The sequence below is a fragment of the Meleagris gallopavo genome, chromosome 1 (genome assembly GCF_000146605.3).
Source record: "Meleagris gallopavo isolate NT-WF06-2002-E0010 breed Aviagen turkey brand Nicholas breeding stock chromosome 1, Turkey_5.1, whole genome shotgun sequence".
Classification (NCBI taxonomy): domain Eukaryota; kingdom Metazoa; phylum Chordata; class Aves; order Galliformes; family Phasianidae; genus Meleagris; species Meleagris gallopavo.
In genome coordinates this window covers 104,155,810-104,183,526 of record NC_015011.2, presented here as the reverse complement: position 1 = coordinate 104,183,526, position 27,717 = coordinate 104,155,810, and the positions used below count along the sequence as shown (strand labels likewise).

General features: G+C 38.4%; 1 protein-coding gene across 1 annotated transcript; it reads left to right on the top strand.

Annotated features, from left to right (window-relative positions):
- DOP1B (DOP1 leucine zipper like protein B) lies at positions 1–27,711 on the top strand. The gene is made up of 19 exons (XM_010723238.3): positions 1–348; positions 2,075–2,249; positions 8,000–8,181; positions 8,254–8,424; positions 10,674–10,863; positions 11,679–11,777; positions 12,489–12,612; positions 13,355–13,455; positions 14,006–14,120; positions 16,642–16,762; positions 17,198–17,317; positions 17,891–17,996; positions 18,402–18,593; positions 19,308–19,986; positions 21,452–21,723; positions 22,520–22,672; positions 23,615–23,715; positions 24,390–24,580; positions 26,080–27,711. Exons 2-19 carry the CDS (start codon positions 2,112–2,114, stop codon positions 27,681–27,683), a joined length of 4,659 nt encoding a protein of 1,552 aa, XP_010721540.1. The 5' UTR covers positions 1–348; positions 2,075–2,111; the 3' UTR covers positions 27,684–27,711.
- Positions 27,712–27,717: the final 6 nt, after the last annotated feature.

Sequence of the window (27,717 nt, the reverse complement as noted above, 5' to 3'; positions counted from 1 at the left end):
CGGGGAGGCATCGCGGGTGAGCCGCTGTGCCGCCTGCCGTGTGGGTGAAGATGCGAGGGGACGTAGCTGGGCGGGACAGCCAGAGGCTGGATCAGAGCTGGGTTGCGCCTGAATGCTCTCTGCCTCCCTCCCCTTCTACTCCCCCCGTGCTGCATTCAGTGGTATCGCCCAGCTGCCGACCGCAGCGCAGCCCGCCCGGAGCGGGAGGAGCTGCTGCTCGGTGGCAGGTTGGGTCGGTTTTTTCGCTCCTTCCCGTTGCCATAGTGACTGCGGGCCGGGCCGCGACACCGCGACACGTCGCCGCCGTCAGCACAGCCACAGCCCGGTGGATCTGCGGGGCGCTGTCAGGTACCGGCGGTGCGCGGGGGCGGAGGGAGCGGCGCGGGGCTCCCGCCGCGGTCACCTGCGGGTCGGCGGGCGGTGCGGTGTCTCCCGCCTCTGGGGAGCTTCCTGACAGCACGTAAAGGTCGCTGTCTGGTGCCGTGTGTGGATTTTGGCGTTGTTGCGGGCTCGCTTTCCTCTAATCAGCGCGGATGCTCAGCCCTGCTCACGGCAGGGGGTTGGAACGGCTTCTAATGCAGTCCAGCAGTTCGGTGATTCAGGCACGTGAAGGAGATGAGGGAAGCGGGGCTTTTTGTATCTTTACTGTGGTGGGTTAAAAAATATACCACAAAAACAAGCAAGCAAAAACACACATGGCCTTGCTATTAACTTAGAATCAATCATAGAATCATAGGCCCGTTTGAGTTGGAAGGGGCCCTTAAAGGTCATCTGGTCCAACTCCTCCGCAATACACAGGGACACCTACAGGTAGATCATCATTTATGTATGTATGTTTTTGTCATAGAGATGTATCTAGGCTGAAAACATCAGGTATTTTGTTAGCAGTGGCTGAGCCCTGCTGAATCCTGCTATTAAAGAACTCGAAAGTGGCTTAAACATGCCTTTGAAATCATTTCTCACTTTTGGATCCATCTGCATTTTTCTGTTTCTGAGTTCCCTACCAGAACCCTCTCTCATTGTAGTTATTATTTCCTGTTCAAGGATAATACACAGTTCAGGTTTTCTTCTGGTGTTATTTTTCTGTTTGTTTGTTTGTTTTAAGAATATAGAAGACTGCTTTGACTTATTTTTGTGACTTAAAAGCAGGAAACTGAATGCAGACACCTTTCAGAAACGTGATAAAATGTTACTACAGGACTATACTCACTTTCCTGTGTCAGTGAGACAGCAGGGATTGACCTGAGCCTGGCATTCTGAAACCTAAGCATGTGTCTAGGTGCTTATTTTGATATTAGCCCACAGAACTATTATCATAGCTGATACCGGAGTGCAGATAAAATTTCTTGTATGCACAGTGCACCCAAGCCCATTTCCCGTTGTTCTAAACCAGCTTTGGTTTGGTTGTGTTTTATCTGAACGTACTGCAGAATGTGAGGAAAGCACGTCTGGAAAACTTGTTTTTCTACTCTGCAAAAATATATGAATACATTGTGGTGAAGTAAAGGAAGACTTGGATGCATGGCTTGTCACCTTTGCGCAACACCTTGAGCCTTTTACGTCACCGTTTCCTGCTGGCAATTAAACATGTTGAGGTCTGAGGGATCCTTCTTCTAAGGGCTGGGAATCCCATTAAAGGGCCTCCTCTGAAGAGTCATATTTTGATATGAAATGTTTCACATTCCACTGCTACAGATAAGCCTGCAGAACACTGCATGATGACAAAAACTACTCATGTCTCTCTGCTTGTCAGCATTCTGCCTATTTGCAATAAGACTATAGTTTCCTTTCTTACTGTGTGACAGATCCTTGTGCATGGAATTAAAACAAACACAACAACAATAAAAAAAAATATTTCATAAAAAAGGGAACTGTGACTGCCAAGCCACTAAAACAGTTGGTGGAGAATTGGAGTCATGCTTGCAAAGTTATTTTTAACTTCATTTGCAACTTGGTCATTTGACCAGTTCACTGGGATGTCAGTGTTTCTGTGTATCTATTGTTATTTATAACATTTTAGGTTTACCAGAACTTAAATGTCAATTATCTCTTTGAAACTCTGTATATATTTTAGTTTAACAGGAAATTTCACCTTGCTATGAGAACTGAAGATGGACCCAGAGGAACAGGAGTTACTTGGTGATTACAGATACAGGAATTATTCTTCAGCAATTGAGAAAGCTTTGAGAAACTTCGAATCATCAAGTGAATGGGCAGATCTTATATCTTCCCTTGGCAAACTCAATAAGGTACAGTGTCCCAGGACTGTTTTTTCATTTGTTTGTTATCTTTTTATTTTTATTCACTGTAACTCACAGTGTTTAAAAAAGAATTAAAAATCAGTTGAAAAATACTATTTTATAAAAGAAGGGGTAATAGAAACAGCTGAATTAGTATCTTTTATACAAATATGAGAAATCCTAATAAAACCAGCAAAGGTTTTCTTCAAATGGTGTTTGTTGCCTTTATGTCTAATTAAGATTTTGGTTTTAAACAGTCTCACAGTCCTGGTTAAATTCAACCTAGAACAGTCGAGTAAGGCTTTATGTAGGACAAGAAGTTGCAGGTTCTACTATAGCTACCAAGTAAAAAATTATATTTAAAGAACGCATTTACTTGATCACGTCCTCATATTTGGGGAAATAACTGATTTGTTGCTGCTGGTGGTTTGTTTTGTGTGACCATGAAAAATATGAAAAAATAAGAAGTCTTATATGGGAAAACACCTAGTAAATGTTTTCTCCTCTTGCCCAAGAAAGAAGGAGAATGTTACTTGTGTCCCATTTGGTCTATTTTGACATAATGCTCTTCCTGAGTGTACATGGGGCGTGAGTAGTTGCATCATCAAGTAAGTAGGAGTGGGAGGAGACAGCTCTTGCAGAATTCATAAGGAAATGTGTTGTTACCAGACAAGTATTGCTAAACCATAATGCTACAGAGGTTTCAAAGGGAAGGAGTATCCAAATGGAAGGTTTTCTAAAGGGCAGCCACCTTTTTTCCTTATCAACAGAAGGAAGCTGCATATTGCTTTGTTAATAGGAGTTGCACGTTTCTGCCTACACTATTTCTCCCTGTATTCTTGCTGAGGACAGTCATAAGGAGAATGAAAGGCCTTCAGAATGCTTCTCTTGAAAGGGAAAATCAGAATTTAAATGAGATTTACATAGCTATGGCAGAACATAGGCTTTGATCTTTTATCTGGATCTAGGTGAATACACTGCAATTGACTAACCTAGCTGAATCTCCTGTGCAGGGTACAGGATTGCCAAAATACATAGCAGCATAGTGGGAAACAAACAGAAAGGCTTTCAGCTGTTAAATCAGTCCATCTGCTGTGGTATTTTGTGGACTTAATCGTATTAGGAGCATAGGAATTGGTAGAACAGTATTCATCCCTAGTGTTCATCTGCTTCTGTTTGTTATCTGAAAAGAGGGATGATAACAGAAAAGTCAGGGGAGTGTGCCACAAAAAGGAAGATTGTGAAATAAGATATCGGTAGCTATTTGCTTAACCCCTGTGATATCTCATTTTTTCTATAAAACAAAAATATTGTCGGGGAACTCTTTTCATGGTGTGATTCTAACATAAAGAGCCTAATTTATTTTACAGACAGTTTCTGATAATGCAAGAATGAATGAATGAGCAGGGAATGAGTGGGTAGAAGGAAGGAGATCAACATTATCTTAATGACAGAAACGTCTGTAAAAATACGTATTATTTTACATAGCACATGATTATATTCAGGAGTCTGAGTGTCAGTAACAGTGATGCCTATTACTAAGCAAACATGAAAATGCTGAGAAAAGGAGAGAGAGCAAAGAGAAGGAGTCAAGGCGTTTTGGAAGGACTTTTCACGCTTTTGGTGTTGCTTGGGAGATCCTAAGCATGTGCTTCAAAAGGATCTTTGAATTGTGAGTGCTCTTGCTTACATACTTGTAATATTTTCTGAGGCTTTTTCTCCTGTAGGTAGAGTACTCGGTCTTGTAGTACTTGTGCTTCTGAGTCTCCCAGGTTAATACCCACAACTCTTATATCCATATAAGTTCAGTGGAATTATCCTTTCAATACAAGGGCTGGAGGAATCAGCGTGGGAGTCCTCCTGTTTAAAGACGAGAGAAAAAGGGTGGAGGAAGCTGATACAAATGCCTTTGGCCATGGCTAAAACAAGTGGCATTGGAACTCTTGCTGCTCTTATTGCTGATGAAAAAGAGGCAGTTTTACTACTTCTTGCTAATATTAAATGCCTACCAAGGTTACACTGAATGTTATTTTTCACAATTTCTTTGTTGCTTCTGTGGTTCTCTGTTTCATGGTGACTTGCAGAACCACAGAAGCAGCAGAGAAACTGCCTGACATCAGTCTGAATGATCGGCTAAAGCGGTCAGATTGTAGATCCCAAAAGACAGTTTTGTCACTTAAGGGAGACAAACCTTTTCTAACTTTTGATGTCTTCAGTGTGGACATCTTTACTTTGAATCACTTTTAAGCAGGGAGAGAAATAAGGTTAAAGGTTTTAATTAGTTAGATGTGACTCACCTCTTGCTATTTAAAGTAGATCAGAAGAATCCTGTCCTAAAATTGCTTATGTTCCCTACTGGCTTTGTAGGAAGCCTGGAGTGAGTTACTACCATTTTGCCCATTATTTTTAGATGACCTAGACTTCCAACATTAGGTAAGATTAATCCCCTGCGGTGTTCTGAACAGAACTGCAGGTACCAGGTGTGAGTATGAGTGAAAACAAAAGCTAGCACTGGCAGAGGTTGCTAACTTACACTACATCACATATTCGTTTTTTCATTTTACGGTGTGTTACACATCATGATGATGGATCCTATCTCTAATTACATAAACCAATCATTTAGTAGCTGCAGCGTGGGCTGCTCCGTGCTTCAAGAAGTAGGATTACCATCTTCTCGTTGCTCTGAATGGATACAGCCCTGAAGTGTGTTTTAATTATTTTTGGAAATTTGCATACGTTCGCTATCTGGAGAACAGTGTTTTGTGGCTAAGGTTTTCAGATCTTCAGTACAGATTGCTGCATCCAAGATTGTCTGAGTGCCAAAAAGCGATGGTGCTATTGCAGATTTTGCCAGCTTGTTCCAATGCTGTAATAGGATACAACTTTAGACAACTCTGCAAAGTCACTCTGATAGAAGAAATTTTTAGGTTCTCCTCCCCTGCCCCTTTTTTATTTTTAAACCTAGAAATAGGTGGTAGTTCAGCATGTGCAGGCTTGCCTTGTTTCACATTTAAAATGCTTGTAGCAATCTGTTCAGAATTCAAACAAATTAGAAGGAAAGGGGACAGAAAGAACAAAAATCATTGCTGCTGCACAGCTGGCCTTTAATTCAGCAGTAACATCTAAATGCAACACTATGTTCTCGAGGGGAGAGAAAGTTTCTTCTGAAACACAGATTTTGTCAGCAGAGCCCTTAATAATGCCAGTTAGTTTGTATGAGAACTGTGACTGCCAGGTCTTTATGCCAACTGTTTGCTGAGTTACAAACATAAACACCACTTGCCTTCTGTTGAAGGAAAGCCCTGCCTTCTAATGGCTTTATGGAACTTTACCGCACCCAGTGCTCAAATGCAGTGTGCTTAACTGGGGATGTGTCTCCTCCTTTTGATATATCTTATGTTCCCAGTTTCCTCATTACTGGCTTTGAACTTCATGCTGCTGTTTTTGTGGAAGCTGGAGCTCTGTTATGAATTTCTCTCAAACTTATCTGGAAAATGAATCAGTGGAAAATGGACTTACAGGCTGGCCTTCTCCCTCACTCTTCCCAACCACTGTTGACTTAAATAAGAGTCAGAGGATTTCCTGGTTGAATATACATGCTGCATTTTTTTTCTGGAATTCTATTTATGGGAATATAAATATTTACTTGATTTGCTTGCTTTTCTTAATGTCTAGGCAAATTGATACTGTGGTGCTATAAAGCAGTGTAGGCCTTAACCAGTAACTGTGGAAATAGAAGTATTTCTGCATGTGTGCCTGTGTTTGCTTTGCGTTCTCAGCCACAACACTATAAAGCCATGTGTATACACTATAAAGAGTAGATGGTCTTCTCTTCTGCCCTTTATAGCTCGTGTTCAAAGAAGGCATAAGCATCCTTGTCCATTAGAAGATGTTTTATGTGTATAATGTAACTCTTCTGCTGTCGTAATTGCTCACATGCAGGAAAGCTGGAGAAAAGGAGAAAATGTAGATCAGGGTGGGCTTCAGCTCTTATGTAACTGAAGGCCATCAAATTACACTCACAAGAATTAAAAAGAAAAAGGGGCAGGGGGAATAATGTCAGTTCCCAATCCTGTGAGGACAGTTGTCCACCTGCTGTTTTCTATGTAGTTAATATTAAGATTTTAGCAGATAGTATATTAAGATGGTATCTGTTTGATCCTAAACTCAGGAAATATTTACCATTAGTGTATTTTTTTGTAGTCATCTTCTTTTATATTTACAGAGGGTGTGGGCAAATATATACCAACCAATATAAGCAGAATGTTTCAAAGTCCAGCTTTCAGGCAGTCTTCAAAATTGGTACAAGACAACAACATGTTAAAGATATATATTTTTTTTCCTATCTCAAATATAAAAGCTAATTTGGAAGTATGGTCCATTAGAGCTTCATGTGTGAGATTATGCTGTACTCTTCAATTCTGGCTTTTAATACCAATTGAAATGCAAATCTTATCTTGGGGGAGGGGGGGAAGGAAGAAAGGAAATATAATGGCTCCGAATGGCATTTGTACTGTATGTATTTCAGAGTAATGTGACATTATGACATTTCTTTCTATTTACTGTTGTTAGGAACTCACAGCCCTTTTCTTCTGGAGTGCAGCTTTTTACTAGAAACTCTTCACTAAGAGCTAGTGTAGGCTTAGGCATGGCAGCAAAAAGGAGAAATAATGCAGTATAGTAGATTTTTAGCTTCTCGTGCCCACCTACTGTGAAGTCTTAAATGATACATTCCACACACCTTTGAAATAGGATGAGTTTTGTGTCTTCTTCTGAATGCTGATGTGAATATTCAGAATTCTCCATTGAAGTGAGTGCTGTGATCATTGATGTACTGTGTTTTTCTTGGAACTGGACAAGCATGAGTTAGTTCCTTTGTCTACTGGGCTTTTTGGTTTTTTTTTCAGGCATACTGGAATAACATAGAGTTTTAAAGGGTTACATGGGGTAAGATCAAGACTTAGCCTTTGGGAGAGTCATGAATCTGCCTCATCCTGAAAACATCCCAAAAGGCAACCTGCAGTAAAACACTTGTTTGTGTTAATAGTCGGTGATTAAAGGCCAAAGTGGCATTTACTTGCAACTCCTTTCTTTTAATTGTTGCTTTCTCAATTTTAGAAACATACTTATTTGTATTTATATACTCATTTGCTTTAATGAAAAGAGTAATGTTTTCAAGAAAAGCAATGCAGTTTGGTTTTCCTGAGCGTTAGCCTATGGACAATACTTAGTTGTTTCCTATCCTGAAGATCTCTGGCTTATTCATCCATACAATGGCTATAGTTACTAAAGCATACTGAGTATAGCCACGCAGGTTTACAAGTAACTTCACAGATTTTCTATGTGTACTTTGGTGGGAGGATTATTTGTTTATTCCAGCTATAAGAGCAATGTTAATTTATGAGGAAAGATAGTTATTTAATACTTACACCATTCCCTGTCCTTAAAAACTGAGGCACTCCACTTCTTGCTTTCCCAATTCCCTTAGAGATAGGATGGGAGTGCTCTCTTTGTCCATTTGATTTTGATTTCCAGTCTCTTTGGAAAGCAAGACCAGACTTTACTAGGCTGTTCATAACTGATTTCATACTAAAACTCAATTGCAGAAGTCTGTTGAAGTGAAACAATCTGCATTTATGAGAGAAAAGTCTTGAATGTGTTATTTAGTTCTGTTTGCTAGTAGGAAACCTTTGAAATAGAGTCATTACAAACCATATTTTACATTATAGATATTCATTCTGACCTGTTTTCTTCCACAGGCTCTTCAGAGTAACCTGAAGTATTCTCTATTGCCAAGACGTCTGATCATCAGTAAAAGATTATCTCAGTGTTTGCATCCAGCACTTCCTAGTGGAGTACATTTAAAGGCACTAGAAACCTACGAAATAATCTTTAAAATAATTGGGACAAAATGGCTTGCCAAGGACTTGTTCTTGTACAGGTAAACTTCTCTTTAAAAGCTTATGCATTTCGCAGTCTACTTTAATTAATTTTTTTATTTATTTTTTTTCAGCTCTGGTTTGTTTCCTCTGCTGGCAAATGCAGCAATGTCAGTGAGGCCTGTTCTCCTTGGTTTATATGAGAAATACTTTCTTCCTCTCCAAAAGTCCCTCCTGCCTGGTCTTCAAGCCTTTGTAATTGGACTGCTGCCTGGATTGGAAGAAGGGTCAGAAATCTATGACAGGTGAGAATTAATGTAAAAGTAATATACAGTATTTTGCTTTCTTATAGAATTCTGAAGAAATTTCTGATGGCTGGCTGTGGAAAGAGAAAGTTTGTTAAAGGGCTTCTAAGGGCAGAAGTGTGATGACTCCCTGAAAGCTGCGATAAATAGCTTTGAAGTAGAAACAACCTTTCCCCGTCTATTTTCATCTCAGGAGGAGGAAAGGAGAAGAGAAGAAGGAGAGATGAAAATCAATATATTGAAGGAAGAGAATGAAAAAGCATTTTTAAATGCTTTTCCAAATTCCTGAATAATTGACCTGTCTTCCCAAACTGCTGCTCTGTAAGGAAATTCTATTTAAATATGTATTGTGACGGAAGAGAGCATCTGCATTCTCTCTTCTTTCCAATCTCTCTATATCAGATACTTAGCCTCAGTTTCTGAAAGCAGAAGCAAGAGGCAACCCTTTCAACATCTAATGTGGAAGAGCTGTCTCACTCATTCCCTGGTGCCTCAGACAGTAATGGCAGTGATGTTTGGTACGATAAAGTCAGGATGAGGGAGTGTGCTAAGAAGAGCAGCTCAGCACCCACTTGTGTAATGGTTTTACTTCAGTTTGTAAGAGCTCAGCTACCGTAGGTTTCAATCAAATGTTTCTTTGCTTAAACCTTTATAGTGTATTTCCATCTGTATTTACAGTCTGGATACTTTGGCTGTTCTCACTGTTCTTTTTTGAATGCCAAGTTATTTATAATATGGTTGATAAAATAGTTGTAGATCTAATGTCTCAACAACAAGTGTTAGATTGAAAATTCTTATCAGTCACTGAAGCATGTAAGAAAAGGTCACATGTATTTGCAACTTGGTAGTATTCAGTTGACAATTGCAGAGCATCTTATCTGTAGACACGTGTGTACCTCATATAGTCTGCTATAGAAGGATGGATTTTATTATATGTTTTTTTCCAGACAGGTTTACAAGACACAGTGATGTATAGCTTTCCTCTTTCCAACAGCACTAGTTGTTAGGAATTCGGGAAGTAAGGGAATCCTTTGAAACTAAGGATTCTTTGAAATTCTATTCATCTCAAGACTTAATGAGATTCAGCTTATTTTGAAACTGCCTATAGCTAGTGCCTATCTAGTGAGTTACTGGCAACTGCAGATTAGTTCCAAGATCCAGATTCTGTTTGTATTCCTTTTTTTCCCTGTTCTTGATGGCGTTGTTTTCACCTTGCACAGACAGAAGTTGGCCGTATATTTCACTGTGTGGAAGATTTATGCTGAAATTTAATGTCATTTTACAAAACACACAAATCGCATACAAATATCTTTCTTTAGTTTCCTTGTGATAATGATTCTGGTACAAGAAAGATAAGCTAGATTTCTTGTTGGAAGCTGTGCTAGATTAATTTTAAACTCAGCTTTGTGAGAGACATAGATACTGTATCCTTCTAATGCTTACACACATACAGACAGAAAAGAAAATGTCTTGAAGGGTACTTTCTGAGGAAATGGATAAAGAAGATTGGGTTTGGTGTCTTTTTTTTCCCTCTCTTCTGTACTGGACTTCTCTCTTTTCACTCACTTCTGCATTCCTAATGTGAGGTTTCTGTATCACAGTACTGATAGAGTTGCCGAAGCAGAGAATGTGCCTGAAGTCATAGGATCTCCAGTGTGATTGCCATTTAACAAATTTCAGTGTTCCAGTTCTATGTGCAGTAACTGTGTTCTTTTCTCTCATGTTTTGCTTGTTCAAGACTTAAAAATTGAGCCCATCAATTTTTAAGTATGAATGTATGGGATATCTTCCAATACCCAGACTGACAAAATCAGCTTTCACAGCCTGCCATCAGCTTAAAGTATTTCCAGCTCAGCATCAGGCACATCTCATTGTCAATATTTTGCAATTAGAGCTACTGCAGGTTTGGTCAGAGCTTAGTGTCAGCAGGTAATTACAGGAGAAGTTTCCATAGCATGCAGAGAAACTGTTTCAATGAATGTGCACAGTGACAAAGAACTGAAGGTTGTTTGTTTGTTTATTCTGTTGTTTTGTCATTGTTTATTCTGGTTTTGTTGCTTGATTGCTTTTCTTTTGTTTGTGCAATCACATGCTGGCCATCTTTCTGGAAAGGGACAATACTGATAATACAAAAATGGAGAAAATAAATAAATTGTGACCTACAATACTAACTGTGTGTAATTGCTTTTTTACGGTGTAGAACTATAGGAACAGAAATCTTTTCTCACGTCAAATATTTTTTCTTACAGAACAGATGCTTTGCTTGTGAAGCTCTCCTTGTTAATGGGCAAAGAAGTTTTCTATGGAGCACTCTGGGGCAGTGTTCTGGTCAGCCCATCCATTAGGCTGCCTGCTTCTCTTTTTGTTGTCAGTCATATCAACAGAGAGCTGTCTGGAAAACAGCAGAAGTACATGCTTGGCACCGATTATAAGCTTACAGTAAGTTCATTATGCTTCTTGTGGAACAATCTTACCTACCATAACGGCAGCATCTAGCAAGTTGTATCTTCTCTGTATTGGATTAGAACATCATGCTCTTAAGAGTGAGAAAAAGAAAGGCTGAAAGGTCTGTACTTCAGAATTGCATTATTAGGCAATTACTTCATGGGAACATCTTAACTGAAATGTACCAGAGAATCTCCCATACATATTTTGTTCAGTTTGCAGAATGCAAATCTTCTGAATTTTCTGCACTTTTTTTTTTCAGTATTGTATACAACCTTAGGAGACTGACTCAAGTGATAAACATGACACCTTGTCTCTGCTTGTTCTGAATTACACCTTATATACTATGAACACCTTACGTACCATTTTTAATGTAGATTTCTCAAATGTTTACAATCCTAGAAGACAGTTCTGAAATTTAATGCCTTTTTATTTTTTTCAGTAAAATAGAAAACGTCAGTAGGTAGTAATTGATGTTGAAGTGATGGAATTACTGTAAAGTCAGCTTAAGTACTTAACATCGGCATTTTGTTTGACTTCACTTTCTGTCTGATAGTTAGTGGTACCACGTTGTGACATTCTGTATTGTTACAAAACCAGGTATTTTGTAAGTTTTAACAATATTTTAACAGTACTCTGCAAAACTTTTGGCTTGGCTTTTTTTTGGAGGGGAAGTAAATGGGTGGATAATTATCCTCTCACGTAAAATAATATTTTAATCAAGTTTGGTTTTTCTCTTTTTCCTCATGATTGTATTTTAGGTATCATCATGAAGTAAAAGACCATTATGTTTTCTTGTTGTTTTGCAGATCAATTCTTTGTGTGTATCAGTACTGGATTCAAATGTCCTTGTGCAAAGAAACACTCTCGAAGTGATTCTTTTCTTCTTTCCATTTGATACAGCTTTGGTAAGAGGACTACTTTAGTATTGTCATATATGCACTTTGTGCAGGGAGGTAGTTACTTGAAACCAGTCCAGCTGCCACCTCTTATCACTAAACGTCTGACCTTTGTACCTTCAAAACCAATAAACAGATTTTGCAGTTTCTTACTCCTCCATCTATGTGTTCATACTCCATACAGCTAACTCAGTTCTACATCATCAAAATGCTTCAAATGAAGCTGTGCTTTGATTCGAGTATTGTGATATCTGGAATGTGCTTGAAGTGTTCAGGCCTGGGAAGCTGCACAGAGAAAAATATAGAGCATTTGGAATTGTCTATGCTAAACTAAGATAACTTCTGTGAATAACTAGAGAAACAAATAATACTTGAAACATTAGCTGTCCCCCATCATTTCCCAGCTTGCCTTGTTGTGTAGTAGTTTGAAGGTACCAAATAACCTTAAGTCTTAAAATGTAACACAATGAAGTCTTCAGTATTATTAGCTTAACTGTGGCTCTGTACTATAAATAGGAAAATAATCACACAACTGTGTCAGGTTCCCTTTCCTGAAATTTTTAGTGAACGAAATATTTTGTCATTGATGGTTTACTATTCCTCTTTTATCCCTCTCCCAGAACACTAATATTACCAGTTTTAAAACAAATACAAAACCCTCATTACCAGTTTGACTTGTTTCAGTGTTCGTAAACAACTGCGCTGTCTTTTTTGTCCTAGGACTACAATGAAAATGCTATTCTACTGTGCAGGACTGATCTAGTCTATGTTCTGTCAGCAGCTACGCAAACACTGTTGAGGAGAGACATGTCACTCAATAGAAGATTATATGCATGGTTGCTAGGTATGATGCAATATACAGCAATATTCAATATTCCAAGGACCTAAGAGAAAACTGTTCCAGTGCTTAAAAATAAAATACGCTTTTTCAGCTGTTAATGAATGATGATTCAAGAAAATGTTCTGCTTGCATTTACAAAGTATCCGTTTGTCAAATGAATGCTTGATTTTTATTAAACAGGTTTTCTCTTCAGAGGTTGAATTCATTTCACTGTCCTGAATCACTGTGGATCTGATGAGTTATTTATGGTTCCCTTCACAATTCACTCCAGAATCACCTGAAAGGAACAGAGTGCCATTTTAACCTTGCTCTTTTGGAAGTAATAGCCTATTAAAGATTCCTGTGTAGGCTCAATAGTCAATGAAGGAGCTATAAATGAGCTGTGGCTTCTCCCAGTCTGCCTCTTTTTAAGTGCCAGAGGAGACTGAAAGTGATAGGACAAGAGTTGCAGCTGTGTAATTGCATGAAGCCTACCTTTGATGACCCCGTATCTAACCTGACCTTGGTTTTGATGTATATTTGAAGTTCAGTATAGTACACCTGGATGTCTCAAATTGTGTTGCAGGAGCTGTCCTTGGGCACCTTCTGAGTTAGTTTCAAGTAAAGTGTTAAAATTATGAAGATAAAAAATGCAGTGTAGTTTCAATACTTTTATAAACAAGGTGTGAGTAGTTCTCTGTAGTGTAGGTAGTGCTCCGTAATGTAGTGTCTCTCTATACTTGTTATGCTTCTATTTGTCTTGTAGGCTCTGATATTAAAGGGGGTACTTTTGCTCCAGAGACAACAACTTCTGAAGACCATGCTATTTATTTTTTTGGAAAATACTCTAGAGATCTTTTAGTTGAGGTTGGTATTCATTCTATACAGATATTTGTATGATCCTTTTAAATTTTAGCACAAACTGTGTCTGTGGTTCACTGCATCTCTTCATATGTCCTTCAGAGCTTTCTATCCCTAACTATAGCATCCCCTTGGTGTTATTATATTCTTCAATCTGAATGCCTTCTGTGCTGTATTTGTCCCAGCATTATACGTGCTTACAAATACAAATGGAATCTAATTGAAATTATTAAAAATGCCTCCCTGAATAAGATCAGCTCTTGAGTGTGCATGATAAGATGTTGTCATTGATTTGTCTACCTTATGTGGAAAATTGGAGTTCAGTTGTAGATGATGCTACACAAAATAAAACTTAGAAATCATAGAATCATAGAATGGTTTGGGTTGGAATGAACTTTTAAGATCATCTAGTTCCAATCCCCTGCTGTAGGTAGGGACACCTTCCTCTAGATCAGGTTGCTCAAAGCCCCATCCAGCCTGGCCGTGGAAGACCAACTGTTAATAAAATGGAAATCTCTCTTCTAGGTATAACATTTTGATTCTTTCCTTTTACTAGAGTTTGGCTGAAATTTTACATCAGAAATTCTCTGAGTCTGATGCAGAGGAACAGCACCAAGCTTATCTGAAACCTTTCCGCATCCTTATCAGTCTCCTTGATAAACCTGAAATAGGTAATGTTACTTGTCACTTCTGTTGTGACTGTTAAAACTGTTATGACTTCTTGTTTATCAGCTTTGGAAGTAGGACTGAGGACAGCACCCTGCAGAGCTCTTCTGAATTCTGATCGTATGTGTTTTGTGCATTGCTGTGCAGGGGGACTGTTTTACTCGCTTTAGAACTGGTTAAGAACTGTGCTTTAAAGCAAGCACCGTCCAGGTTATTTCTGGCCTTTTGCAGAGCACTGCACTGGATGCAGTGCACTCCAGCCTGTAATTATCACAAGGAGAACCCTCCACTGTGCTCAGAACTGCAGTCAGAGTCCAGTTCAAAAGAACCACTACTATTCTAGCTTTAGTATTCTGCTCTATTCACTCCTTGGAGCTTAATCTCTCAGGTTTAATGCCAGACATCTCTACTTTCTGGCTTGTAAGGAGGTTTCTATCTGAAAAACTGCCAGTACTACTTTTTCCTGCATTTGTTTTTATTGTTTGGCTGCTCTCAGGTCTTTCTATAGGCCTGCATCACTCTGACTGCACTGTTTTTCCCAACAGTTTAGTCCCCCAGGCAGCTTGTTTACAGTGCTACTGCTGTCGGAATGGGCAGTACCATTTACCTGCAGCTGCTCCAGCTGCAAATAACCTCCTCTCAGCGTAGGAGATGGAGGTGCCTCTGTGAGTGGCACTGTGTGCTTGCACTGGCCTGCTACTGCTGTGTGAGCTATAGTCCGAGGCTCTGTGACTGGGCTGTGAAGAATTTCCTCCACTTCCTTGGTCACATGTCTATGCTGTTGTCTGTGTGAATTTCCCAGCTCTGCAAGGGTGAGACCCTGCCAGCCTGCCCTTCAAAGGTCAAGTTTTTTTTCTGTGTCAAAAATAAATAGATAAATAAATAAAATTTAAGGGGCTTGACAGAATTTAGATTTTCGGAGTATTCTTATAAGAACCACATGCAGATAAATCTTTGAAACTCTATTGTGTGAATCTGATGGATATGTGAGGTTAACAGGTAGTTTTTAGAAGGCAGTGTAGTCTTAATGATTGACTGTATTCCTCAGCATTCTATGTGTTACTCTGGAGAAAGATGTTAGTGTTGACTAAGCCTGTAGTCTTTACCACAAATAAAACTCATATACTGAGACTAAACTCTTTATTTGTAGGCTTCTGTGTATTAAGATTATCCTTTTTCATGGGTCTGGAAAGTCCTCTAAAGCACATCTCCTATTAAAGTATTACCAAAACATTGCCAGGACAAAAGAGAATTCTGTATTACTTCCCTATTAACTGAATGCCACCTTAATAGAGGCCGTTGTTAATCTATTTATCAAATGGTGCTTACATCTCCTTCAGCTGTTAATTTTAATTTTTTTTTTAAGAATACCTGAAAAACAATTGTGATTAAAGAATATTATATAAAACATTTTTATTTCCTGAAAACTATGTTGAAGGAAGAACAGGTGACTGAGGTTGTTGGATTAGTCACATATTTTATAATCTAATTTAGAAAGTGAATGACTGAGAGTGGATGGCCTACTGTATGTTTTATTTTGTTGATGGTCATTGTTAATCTGAACCACAAAAAAAAGATTATTTAGCTGAGCTGCATTATATGGTTTACTCTTTCTGTTTCAATCAGCACACAAATTATAACTTCTTGAGCCTTAAACTTGTATAACTTTCACTTCCTTTTCAAATGACATTAAAAAAAAAAGAAAGGCAAATTAAAACAGCAAGAATCTTTGACCTTTTCTGCTATTTAGTGATGTAACTTTGTTTCTTCCCATAGAAACACTCATTGGAATGCTTTATATACTCTTTTTTAATAGTTCCATATTTGGGATACCATACATATAAATTGTTCATCTTTGTGTGTAATTTTACATAAAATGAAGGTGTGCTGACCCATGACAATTGGGTGCTGATGACAGCACACACCTGACTTCTGGGTTCTTCTTAAAACTGCATAAAAAAGCATGTTATGGTTCTTTTTGTGCAATTGAGCTTTCTCTATTACAGTTATTTTCCCAGATTTTGTTCCTCAAAATTTAATCATGGCTACTATGCTGAATGAGAATTGGGAAATTTGCTTGTTTTCCTCACAGTTACAGATATGGTGATTATTTCTTGCATGTGAACTGCAGGTTTGTGATATGCTTATAGCCACTTACAATGACTGCAGTAGATGTGCCTTACTGAAGTGTCTTACATGTAATGTAGAATCAGTGCTGTGGCTTTTCAAGTAGCACTTTAAAAGTTCCTAAAAATGAAACACAGGGAGTATTCGACTAAAATAAAAATAATAATAATAAAAAAATCCCTGTAAGTAGTTAATTTCATTTTAACTGAGATGTTTCCCAAAATCTGATGTTTTAAAAAGCCACATAATCATTTTCTTCATACTTCAAAACTCAACATGTTGTTGTTGTTTTATTTAAATCTAGTTACCCCTAATTCAAATTTATACAAGCTTGTAACTGAAGTACCTAGCAATGACTTTGATACAATTGCAGGATTTATTTTTTTTCTTAAATTGTAGGGCCACAGGTTGTTGGGGACCTCTTCCTTGAAGTTATTAGAGCCTTTTATTCCTACTGCAAGGATGCACTTGGTTCTGATCTCAAACTTAGCTACAACCAAAGTGGCAACGTACTTGCAAGGTACAACTTTCAATTATAAACTGAAACTGTCTCGTATATATATTAAGCCAAGTTAATAAAAACTAACCTAACTAAGCAAATTTTTGTTTCAAAAGCTAAGTATCCTTCTATATAAAATGCCAGATTTCTTGTGACTTCCCTAACATTTTCCACACACACGCTTGATTTCTGTGATTAGAAGAGAAGAAATTGAAGAACGCTGCTTATTGTTGGCGGTGATTAAGTTCAGTAAGGTTTGATTTCTTTCACCTTGGAAGATACTCAAAGTTTAGCTGTTCTAGAATCTCTTAGTCCTTGGATTAAAGCAATCAATATCTCAGAGAGAAAATAAGTTTTTAGACTACGTCAGATAATGCTGTAACATACGTGCTCTTAAAATCTTTGCTGATATCTCTTTTTCTCTCTTTTTCTTTTTTTCTTTTTCCTTCCATGCAGTGCAATCAAAGAGAACAAAAATGCTTCAGAAATTGTCAAAACAGTCAATGTGTTGATTACCTCCTTAAGCACAGACTTTCTTTGGGATTACATGACTAAATGTTTTGAAGATTGTTTCAGGTATTTATGTTATTGAAAAATAGAGCTCCCTCCCTCCCCAAAAATGATTCATAACAGCTATCTATGTAAGATCATAAAATTTATCAAAACATTTACATTCTGGTAGGGCCTCAGTACAAGTTAGATTCAGATAGCTATATGTGTTGCTTCTTGAAATAATTAAAGAATGCAAACAAATAATTGCATGCAAAAAAAATAAAATAAATTAAAAAAGAAATTACGTTTAATAGCAGCTAGGACTGGGAAGGACTCAAAAGGAGAGGTGGATAGAGAAAATGCTTTTGTCTTTTTTTGAAGGACAAGTGTATCCTTTTTTTTCTTTTTAAATGTAAGACAGAAAGTTACACTTAGTAAGAGAGTCTATAGAGATTTGATCTGAAAATTAGAAACTCTTGAGCATCTTGCATACGTGCAGCAGTTTAGGTGGTTTTTGACAGAATGCTTTCTGCTGCTGTATTAGAAATCTCTTTTTACTTTACTTTAGAAGGTCTAACTGTTCTGCTGAAAGTATTCCATTTTAACAAGAATTTTGACAGGAAAAAGTTTTTAAAATGGTGTTTATTTCCATGCTAGAAAGAAATCTACACAGACAAGAGATCTTCGTGAAAATGTTAGCATGCCTCCTACTGTTTCAGAGCTCTGCACATTATTGGTGTTTCTTCTTGACGTGATTCCTTTGGTAAGGCAACTTGCAGTTAACTATTTTGATGTCTTTAGATGCCTAAGAACAAATAATTAGTAGATTATGTATAAAAGAAGCAAGCAAGCATGCATTTGTGCATCTATGACACATTTGGCAAAGTATAGTTTCACGTGCTATATGGTTATCCTTGCTGTTGCCTAGCAAAATAACTGTCATTTCAAATTATGGTAATTCAGTGAAAGTAACTGGCAGACTGTCAGTAACTCTTTTAGGGTATGATCTGTTTTTTATCATACAGAATGAAGGAAGAAGAATAGCTCTGAAGCAAGTTTGTACAGATTACATATTAATGAACTGATGTTATCAACAATTAATCAGTGTTACTACACAGTTAAATAATAATGTCTGATAGCTCTTTTAAACAATGCTTATTTATTTTAGGAACTCTACTCTGAAGTGCAGACTCAGTATCTTCCCCAGATGCTCAGTTATATGGTACAGTCTCTCCTGGAAAATGTGGAGGTATTAAGTTTGCCAGAACTCACTCATGCCTTAAAGACATGTTTTAAGGTGCTTAGCAAAGTGCAAATGCCTCCTTCCTATCTAGACATTGAGACAGGAAGTAGAAATGGGGTAAGTATTTCACAAGTACTTATCGATATGTAAAATTGATTGTGACAAGTCTTGTTTTTAAATACTAGTTCTTTAATCTTAAATGTAGATGATGAACAGAAGCAATACAGATTTTTCAAAACTTATTTTGTCCCCTTCCAGATTATTCAGTGTCCTGTAATTATTGTTCCATTTCTGACTTGTTTCAGTTATTTGTGAGAGTGAAGTAGTCTTGTCTGAAACAGAGGCTATGATCCTGTGTATTAAGAAAAATGTGCTTTTAATAGCATTGAAAAGGCAGACAGCATCATGCACTTCTTAAAGATGAGTTGACAAATCAAGCTCAGTATTACAGCTGGTTTAGGTCTATAAGGCTTTTTGTTAATATTTTAGCTTAATACAATGTGGAATTACTTGGGTGCAGGAGACTGTTATGGCAAATAAGGAACCGGTGGTATGAAGCGGTCACACAAGCACAGCCTGAATGTTTTTCAGTAGAACAAATAAATGTATTTGACTGAAAATAATCCAGCATAAATAATACTGTTCCAGTTGTAAAGTGGATTTAAGGAAATATTTCCATTTGCTAAGCATCTGTAGACAGGGATCTGTTGATATTTGAGTGAAAGTGTGGGGACTACACAAATATTTGTTATGTTTTAAATTCAGTTGAATCAAATTAATTCTCAGTGACTAAATACTGTCACATTGATTATGTTAATGTTTCTGTTCTAGAGCCCAGTGAAAAAGGAAAATGTGGATGTAACCTTGGAGACTAAGTCAGAGCTGCAGGAGGAGGATGAGACTCCATTCGCTCCCCTGAAGTCAGAAGACAGTGGCATTGGTCTGAGTGCTTCCTCCCCAGAGCTCTCTCAGCACTTAGGAGTGCCAACTGTGACACTGGAGAGAGATGATGTCTGGAAAAAAGGGGGGAGCATTCAGAAGACTTTGCATTGCATCCAAGAGCTGGTTGCCAAGTTTTCCAGTAAATACATTTTTGGGGTGCAATTTCAAGAAGCAAATAATGAAAGCATCTCAGCAATTAATCTGAGTGGAAAAGAGAAAAAGGAGAATGGCTACAGATTATCTGAGAGTGCCAGCAAGAAAAAGATTCCAAAGCAAATCACTGTACCTCAGTTTAAACAAATGCTTTCAGAATTGTTCTCAGTTCGAGGGTCACCATTCAAGAACAAGAGTTCTAACCTTCTTTCTTCTGATTGCAAGTCTGATAAAAAAGAAAAGGAGGAAGACTGGGACTTGGAACAAGTGATGCTTGTCTTGGGACCTCTTAGAGCTGACTGCAAGGAAGCTTTTGCTGCAGCTTGTCACCTTCTGTTGGATTGTACCACATTCCCCGTCTATCTTTCGGAGGAGGAAATGGAACAGTTATATATCTCTTTGTTTCAGTTTCCTGGTAAGAGAAGATTCCTTTCATGGACAACTTGTGCATTTGGGAATACAAATTACAGTGTGAGCTCAGTTACTTGCAAGAGATGCAATCAGTAGGTAATGCCTTTTGACTGAGCTGAAGGCAAGTTGCCTATGAATTCAAGATTTACCACGTCAGCTATATTTTATGTCTTGGGAATATGGGACAATTCTTCTCAAGCATTTTTACTGAATTTTTTGAAGACTTTCACTACAAAACTTGTAGATGACGGGATGAGAACATCTTCTGGCCTGGGGCATTTTTTGGCAGGTTTCAGAAGTTTCAACATCCATAAAAAAGAAGCATTAGAGGTTGATGGACTAAATGGAAAATCGGAGCCCATAATAGAAGCAAAATATCCATTTTCCTAACCTTAAAGTTCAAAGGAATTTGATTAAAGCTAACATATATAAAAAAAATCATGTATGATTGGAGGGCCTGTCTGTGCTAGGAATTTTCATTAGGTTTAGCAGCAGTTACTGGCTTGAAGGCTTGTTGACAAGACTGTTTTGTGGTGAACGGAGAGGTGGGAAAGTGAAATTTGTCTTTCACTTCAATACAGATTTCTCGTGCCTTCCTTAACACAACAGTGATATGCTTATCATTTATCATTATTATCATCATTGGGTGAGCTCTCCTTGCTGTAGATGCTTGCATATTTGCAGTGCCTTCCACTTGATTAAGCAATTTTGCTGTACTGAGCGTACTTAGAAGGCTTCCTTACATACTTGTATTTCTTTGGAATATTGTCCTAGGATTATGTAAGATTATTTTTGATATAATTTTCATCTGCACAGCTTGGAGAAACAGTAAGGTTTAAAGGCAAAAGGGTAGAGACCCTCTAATAATGAAGGTGTAGGCTGAATGCAGTACAGAAGTTGTCTGATGTGGAGAAGGAAGAGTATTCATTTTATTCTGGTGGTAAAGTAGTGAAAACATTTGTCTTTGAAGCTGGAGACGTGAATTCATACTTCAGACTGTATCCAGTCAAGTCCTAATAAAACGTTATCTGATTATTCATGCAGCAGAGCTAAAAGTGGCTTGACATGCTGTTAGTTTATCAGTTCTTTGTGTGCTTTATGGTTACTGAAATGATATGCCTCAATGCTGTTCCAGGGAGCCACTTTAGATCAGCAGACCTCTGTTATTATCTCTGACAGTGACAGCTGAAAAATGGCAGCTGTAAAAACTAGTTGTGCCTAAACAATCCAGAAAGCAGGAGTGCACTTGCTGTTGGGTCACTGAGCACCTTTTTGCTAGGAGAAGTAGGGAAAACATACACTATGTTTTGAAGAGAGCTCTTCTGAAGCAAGGGATGTTATGATAGCATCACAGCTGAATCTGGGTAGTCATTTTTGTCTCTTGATCCTGTGAGCTAGATTGAAGAATAGTCGGAGGTAAGACTATAACCTTTGAGTAACCTAAACTTTTTTCTCACCTGTCTTTTGAGGAGGTTGTGATGCCAGCTTCCCTCTGTGGCTGAAGTCCTTAATGACAATATGCTGCTGTGTGAATGACTGCTATGTTCAGAATGTGTCCATCTTCACACTGCTGGAAGTGATCAACCATTCCCAGTCACTGGCGCTTGTGATAGAAGACCGAATGAAGCGATACAAAGTCTCTGGCCACAACCCCTTCCTCGGGAAGCTGCAGATGGTCACGCTTCCTCCCATTGCTCCTGGAGTTCTAAAGATCATCTCAGAGAAAACAGATTTCTACCAGGTGTTGACACTCTCTTTCTTTATTACTGCCCAGCTGTAAATCCAAGGTGGGGTGGGAAAGGAAGTAGTACCGGTATGAATGTTTGGAGTAATATGTTTACTTCTGGTTTTGGTTTGGTTTTGTTTTCTTTTTTTTTTTTGACCTTCACAAGCATTTGAAAGGAGTTGAACATCTTATTGTGAAGTATACAAGTAAGAATACGAAAGTGACAGGCTATTTTTAAATTGCTGGTTGTTTGTGTCCAAATTCTTGAGATGGAGGTAAACTCAAAGGGCTAATTTTCATTAGCCTAAGCGCTATACTTCAGAGAACTTAGATACCACTCAAATTTTTCAGTAAGAGCCAGTACTAGTGGGTAAATAATAATGCGAACCTTCCGTCCTCCTTGTTTTGATTGCATCTATTTCAAAAATGCTTTCCTCATCTCAACCATCTGTTGGTATGAGAGTTCAGTCCAAGCTCTTACTGTTTATTACTGCGCTTCCGGCTGCTGTGCCTGATGTATGTGATCTGTTTTGACCCAGAAAATAGAAGCAGAAGTGCTCTCCTGAACTCTGGTGCTCATCTACTTTAATTACCTACTCTCTAATATCAGAGTTGGAAAGTATATTCCTTTAGGTCTAAGTGTATGACCTGAATTCTTGCTCTTTACTAAACTAGGAAGATTTAGAAATACCTTTCAGCAACAGAGTGCTTTTATGCAATAGAAAGCTTTGAAGTCAGTGAAGAAATGACAATGAAGAAATTGTTATTATCTATTCATTTTATTTTATTTATTGTTTTTACTGTACCCTAGAGAGTAGCTTGCGTGCTCTGGAATCAGCTGAACAAAGAGACACGAGAACATCATATTGCCTGTGTGGAACTATTCTATAGGCTGCATTGCCTGGCACCATCAGCAAATATCTGTGAAGACATTATATGCCATGCACTTTTGGATCATGATAAAGTAGGTCTTGTATTCACTGAAGCCCGTTTGTCACTGTAGAGTTCTTCCAGTGTTTTCCAAACTGCATCCAATTCCCTTCCATCCCATGGCCTTTGCTTCCGTGGTCCCTCTGTCTTTCCACAGACTCTCTGTCCACTCCACTGCAATTCCTTGGGACTACTGCTAGATTTAATCCCTGAATACAAGCTGTATCAGTCAGTGCAGGAACATTTTAGTTTTGGCCCAAATAATTCAGCATCTTAAAACTTGCAGCATTTATTATTATTTCTAAAATGACCTAGACCCACAATTGACTCTTAGTCCAACGCAACATTTTATTACTTTGTAAGTGTATGCCAGCATAATGTTGACCCCGTGTCTGCCTTAGTATTTAGTTCTCATATTAAGTAAGCTGTAATTAAATGAAGTCAGTTCTTAATTACTTTACTTACCTGGTTTAATGACAGAACAGTTCCGTAATGACTTAGTATTTATTTGTGAGAAATGTCTTGCATAACAAAGCTTACAACAGCCTCCTTTATTCTCCAGCATTGATTTGGGTCTTTCTGCTTGCAATTTTGAAACTTAAAAGTTTGGAAATATGTTAAAGCTTTTCAAACAAAATCACCAATAATAAACAGTACCTGATACAGCAGTGTCATCCAACTTTCAGACCTCCCTAACATCAAACCAAGAGTAAATGTTTATAATACACTTAAGTCCTAAACTATATTTTTGGTATATTGGTGCATCTTTGTGGCTGTCAAGGTTTGGTTGTGCATTCATGGATATTTGGCATTTTGGTTTAGTCTACTGCATAAAAGTACTCTCAAAATACCTGAGAAGGATTAGTAGTCATCTGTGTAACAGCTATTGTTCTGATAGAGGTTTAAAAATCACTAAAATTTTACTCAGAGATAAATACTGCAAAAAATAATGTCTGTGTCTTGTTTCCTTGCAAAGGGAACAAGGCTGGAAGCACTGTTCAGATTCTCTGTCATGTGGCATCTGACCAGAGAGATCCAAGGCAGCAGAGTATCTTCTCACAATCGGTCCTTTGATAGGTATTTTCATTTCCACTTGCTTATATTTATGTTAATATTATGCTTTGTTCTGCTGTTTTTTCTGGGATGGGAGAAAGTTCTGTAGAGCCACACGAGCAAATGAAAAGCCTTCAGACTCCTTGCACTCCTGCTTGCACTCATTGCATGGTGCACCGAAGAGCAGCTTTATGTTCTGGTGTAAAGGAGGCTTTTGTAAAAATAGTAGGAGCTTCTTCTATGAAAGATAACTTGCTGACAAATTTCTGCATAGCAGACACGTTTTCTCTTAGAGTGGGTTATATTTTTTGTTTTCTCAAAGAAAACGGAACCAGTGCGCGTGCACACACGCAAAAATACCCTTTTGTTTAGAACGACTTAATATTTATGAGACAACAACTTTCATAGAAAATGGAGAGAAAAGTATTAAGAGTTTTCCTAAATACATGTATGAAAGAACTTTTCATAGTATGTTTTTCTACAGTGTGAATGCATGTTTGGCCTTGCTTCTACAAATGCATGTGTAGTTGACCTCAATTCAAGAAAATGTGCATGATCAAGCTGCTGTTAGCAGAGATGAGCTATTGGCTGATGCTTACATGAACATGTGCTAAGTCTTCCACACAACAACTTTGCTGTTTGCATTAGCTTTTTCAGGTATTTCAGTTGTACTTATTAGCTCTGATTTCTCCATTCAGGTCTCTGTTTGTGGTACTGGACAGTCTCAATTGTTCAGATGGTGCAATTGGTGCTGCAGCACAGGGCTGGCTGATCCGTGCTCTTTCACTTAATGATGTTGCACGGATTCTTGAACCAGTCCTGCTGCTGTTGCTTCATCCAAAGACACAACGCACGTCCATCCACTACATCAAACAGAAAAATTCAACAGGTAAAACTGTTCTTGGACTGAAACTGTAAGTGCTGATGTAGCATAACATACTTCTGAACACCTGCTGAAAGTGGTTTCTGGACTGTGATGGCATCCTGTTGCACTGGGTTATCTTGCCTCAGTTCCGTAGATTCTTCCTCATCCATGTACCTCTGGTGATGCCTAAAGCAGAATTCAGGAGTAAGTCATGCTAATTCGAGGACTAATGACAATTTCTGTTACAGTAGTTGCACCTGCACTGTTGGTTTGGATTGCTTCTTGCTTTGCTCTGGGATCTTGTCCCACACTTCTCATCACCATTCCTAAATGATCCACACTGCACGTGTGTTCACTGTTTACAGGATCCCTACCTGAGCAAAACTAGGTTTGCAACCAAATGAAATCCAGGAGCAGTTTGGTGACTATGTCAGTCCAGGAGCTGTTCCAGTAAGTGGGATGGACAGGCAAATCTTACTCTCTCTGCCAAGTCTTGCCCCAGCAGAGCATGCACCCTCAGTATCAGATTTCTTTCTTCAATCAGTATGTTTTTTGTTTTTGTTTTGCTTTGTTTTTTGTTTGCTTGTTTGTTTGGGGTTTTCTGTTTGTTTGGTTTTTAGTTTAATTTTAAGATATATAATGAGAAACATTATGAACCACACGTGATCATGTGGCAAATGTGGAGCAAACAGCTCATGTGACAGAGACCTCTAGGGAGTAGCTGTGGAAGACTTAGATATATCTAGGTATGAACTAAGGATTTGCTCCAAGTGCAGAATCCTGTGAAGGCTGAAAGCCTGTTTAGGTTTGGGATTGCTGGGAACAGTGTGGCTATGAGATGCCCTGCATCATTTGGCCCAAGTAACCAAGGTTTTTCCCTGGATTATATCAGGAATACTGCATAGAAGTGTCCAGTTGTTTTTTTTTTTAATAAACTTCTGTTTCACCTGTCTCCCTCATTCTGTTAGCCTAGCTATCTGTTTGTATAATTATTTTTGTCCTGATTGGCAAATAATTAGATGACAGACACTGGTAGAATCCAAAGAGATCTGTTTAGAAGACGCTGTAGAAACACCGAGCTAATATATTCTTTCCTTGTTTCATAGCATATAATCAAGGAAAACTTTATTAATAATATATTATTAATAGATAATATTAATAGACAAAAAGCGAATAATAAGCTCTTTATTCTCATTTCCTTCCTGATCTCAACAAATATTTTATGCTCAGAAAGCATAACAAATATTTCCACATCTCAGGCATCATAGCATAAGAAAAACAACACGTGCTTAGTGCTGTGATCCTCTTGTCTTGTGCTTAGAGTAGCTTAGTACTGCTTTACCACTTAAAAAAAATTGCTTCAATAAGCAAATTTTTTTTTTCCTCTGTTCATTACAATTAATAGCAGAGGAGAGTAGCTTTTTTAAAATCTTTTTTCTTACAATAATTTACTCAGTATAGAGAATGTTGTATGTAATGACCCACTATACATTCTTTTTAACTTTTTAATCTTTTTTTTTCAGAAGATATACATGATTGGCTTTGCAAGAAAAAGGTCTCCTGGAAAGAATCTTGCGTCTCTGAGAGCAATTCTGAAGAAAACCTCCCATTGAGTCAGTTTACTGCTGTGGATAGAGAAGCAATTTGGGCAGAAGTGGAAAAAGATCCAGAGAAGCTGGAGTTAAAAACTGAACAGTCTGAAAATGATGCCTCTTGTAAACCTGTAACTTCGCATGAGGCAGGTGGTGACCAGGATAATAGTGAACACACAGAATCAGCAGATACCAGCACAGGCCATGACAGTGAAAATACATCCTCTTTTTCTCCTTCTCTGGAGCTGCAAGAAATGAGCAATGAGGACAATGACAGTGCTGCAGCTGATGGCAAAGAGAACACAAATCAAGCATTCCTTCCTGAAAGCTCCAAATCCAGTGTAGCACTAAACCTTGTGCGTGCTGACTCTGAAAGGACTCAAGCGTCAGAATCTCTGTCAAGTGATGAGGAAGTGGACCTGGAGCTCCAGGAAATTACAAACTCTAGGTTGCTCAAGCAGCAGAAGGAAAAACAGGAGATGGCTGAGGCTCTGTTCAAACATATGCTGTTATATTTGCAACCCTATGATTCCAAGAGGGTACTGTATGCTTTTTCTGTTCTGGAGGCAGTGCTTAAAACAAACCCTAAAGAATTTGTTGAAGCTGTAGCTAGTACTAGCATGGATACCAGCTCCACTGCACATTTGAATCTTATTTACAATCTCCTAGCTCGTCACCAGGAAGCTCTTGTAGGGCAAAGTTTTTATGGCAAGCTTCAGACTCAGTCCCCAACCATGTGTCCCCATTCTCTCCTAATAGAATTGCTCACTTATCTCTGCCTCAGTTTTCTGCGCTCGTATTATCCATGCTACTTGAAGGTTACACACAGAGATGTGCTTGGCAACAGAGATGTCCAGGTAAAAAGTGTGGAAGTCTTGATTAGGATGATGACCCAACTGGCTACCATGGCAAAAGCAGCAGAGAATAAGAACGTAGAATTCATACGGAATTTGCTAGGAAGATGCAAAATTCAGGAGTTTGTTCTTCTTTCTTTGTCTGCATCTATGTACACAAGTCAGAAACGGTATGAACTGCTTATGGTAGGTGGAGTTAATAACATTCTGGAAGAAGATCTTTTTGAAGAGAGCCTAATCAATTTTGGACATGATCAAATATGGAGCGAACACCCGCTCCAGATTGAGTTGCTGAAGCTCTTGCAAGTATTGATTGTCTTGGAGCACCATCTTGGACAGACTCCAGAGGAGCAGGAGAATCAGCCAGACCTCTCCAGGGAATGGCAGCAGGCTCTTAATTTCCAACAGGCTATTGGTGCAATGCAGTATGTCTATCCACACCCAATAACTTCACAGGGATTATTTGTCTCTGCTGTTGTTAGAGGTTTACAACCAGAGTATGGTTATGGGATGCATCCTACTTGGGTAAGCTTAGTCACATGTTCCCTGCCTTACTTTGGGAAGTCTTTAGGTTGGACTGTGGCACCATTTGTTGTACAGATTTGTAAAAACCTGGATGAGCTTGTCAAACAGTACGAAAATGAAGCTGTGAAGATATCTGTGAAAACATCTGCAAGGTAAGAGTCTGCAGTGTGGGCTTCGTTATGCTGAAACT

What these genes read in the sequence shown, in the direction of transcription:
- DOP1B (XM_010723238.3), top strand. Translation starts at nt 2,112, where the DNA reads ATGGACCCAGAGGAACAGGAGTTACTTGGTGATTACAGATACAGGAAT. An exon ending in ATTATATGCATGGTTGCTAG is followed by an intron (nt 12,613 to 13,354) that starts GTATGATGCAAT and finishes TTTGTCTTGTAG; the next exon opens with GCTCTGATATTAAAGGGGGT. An exon ending in CTAGAGATCTTTTAGTTGAG is followed by an intron (nt 13,456 to 14,005) that starts GTTGGTATTCAT and finishes TCCTTTTACTAG; the next exon opens with AGTTTGGCTGAAATTTTACA.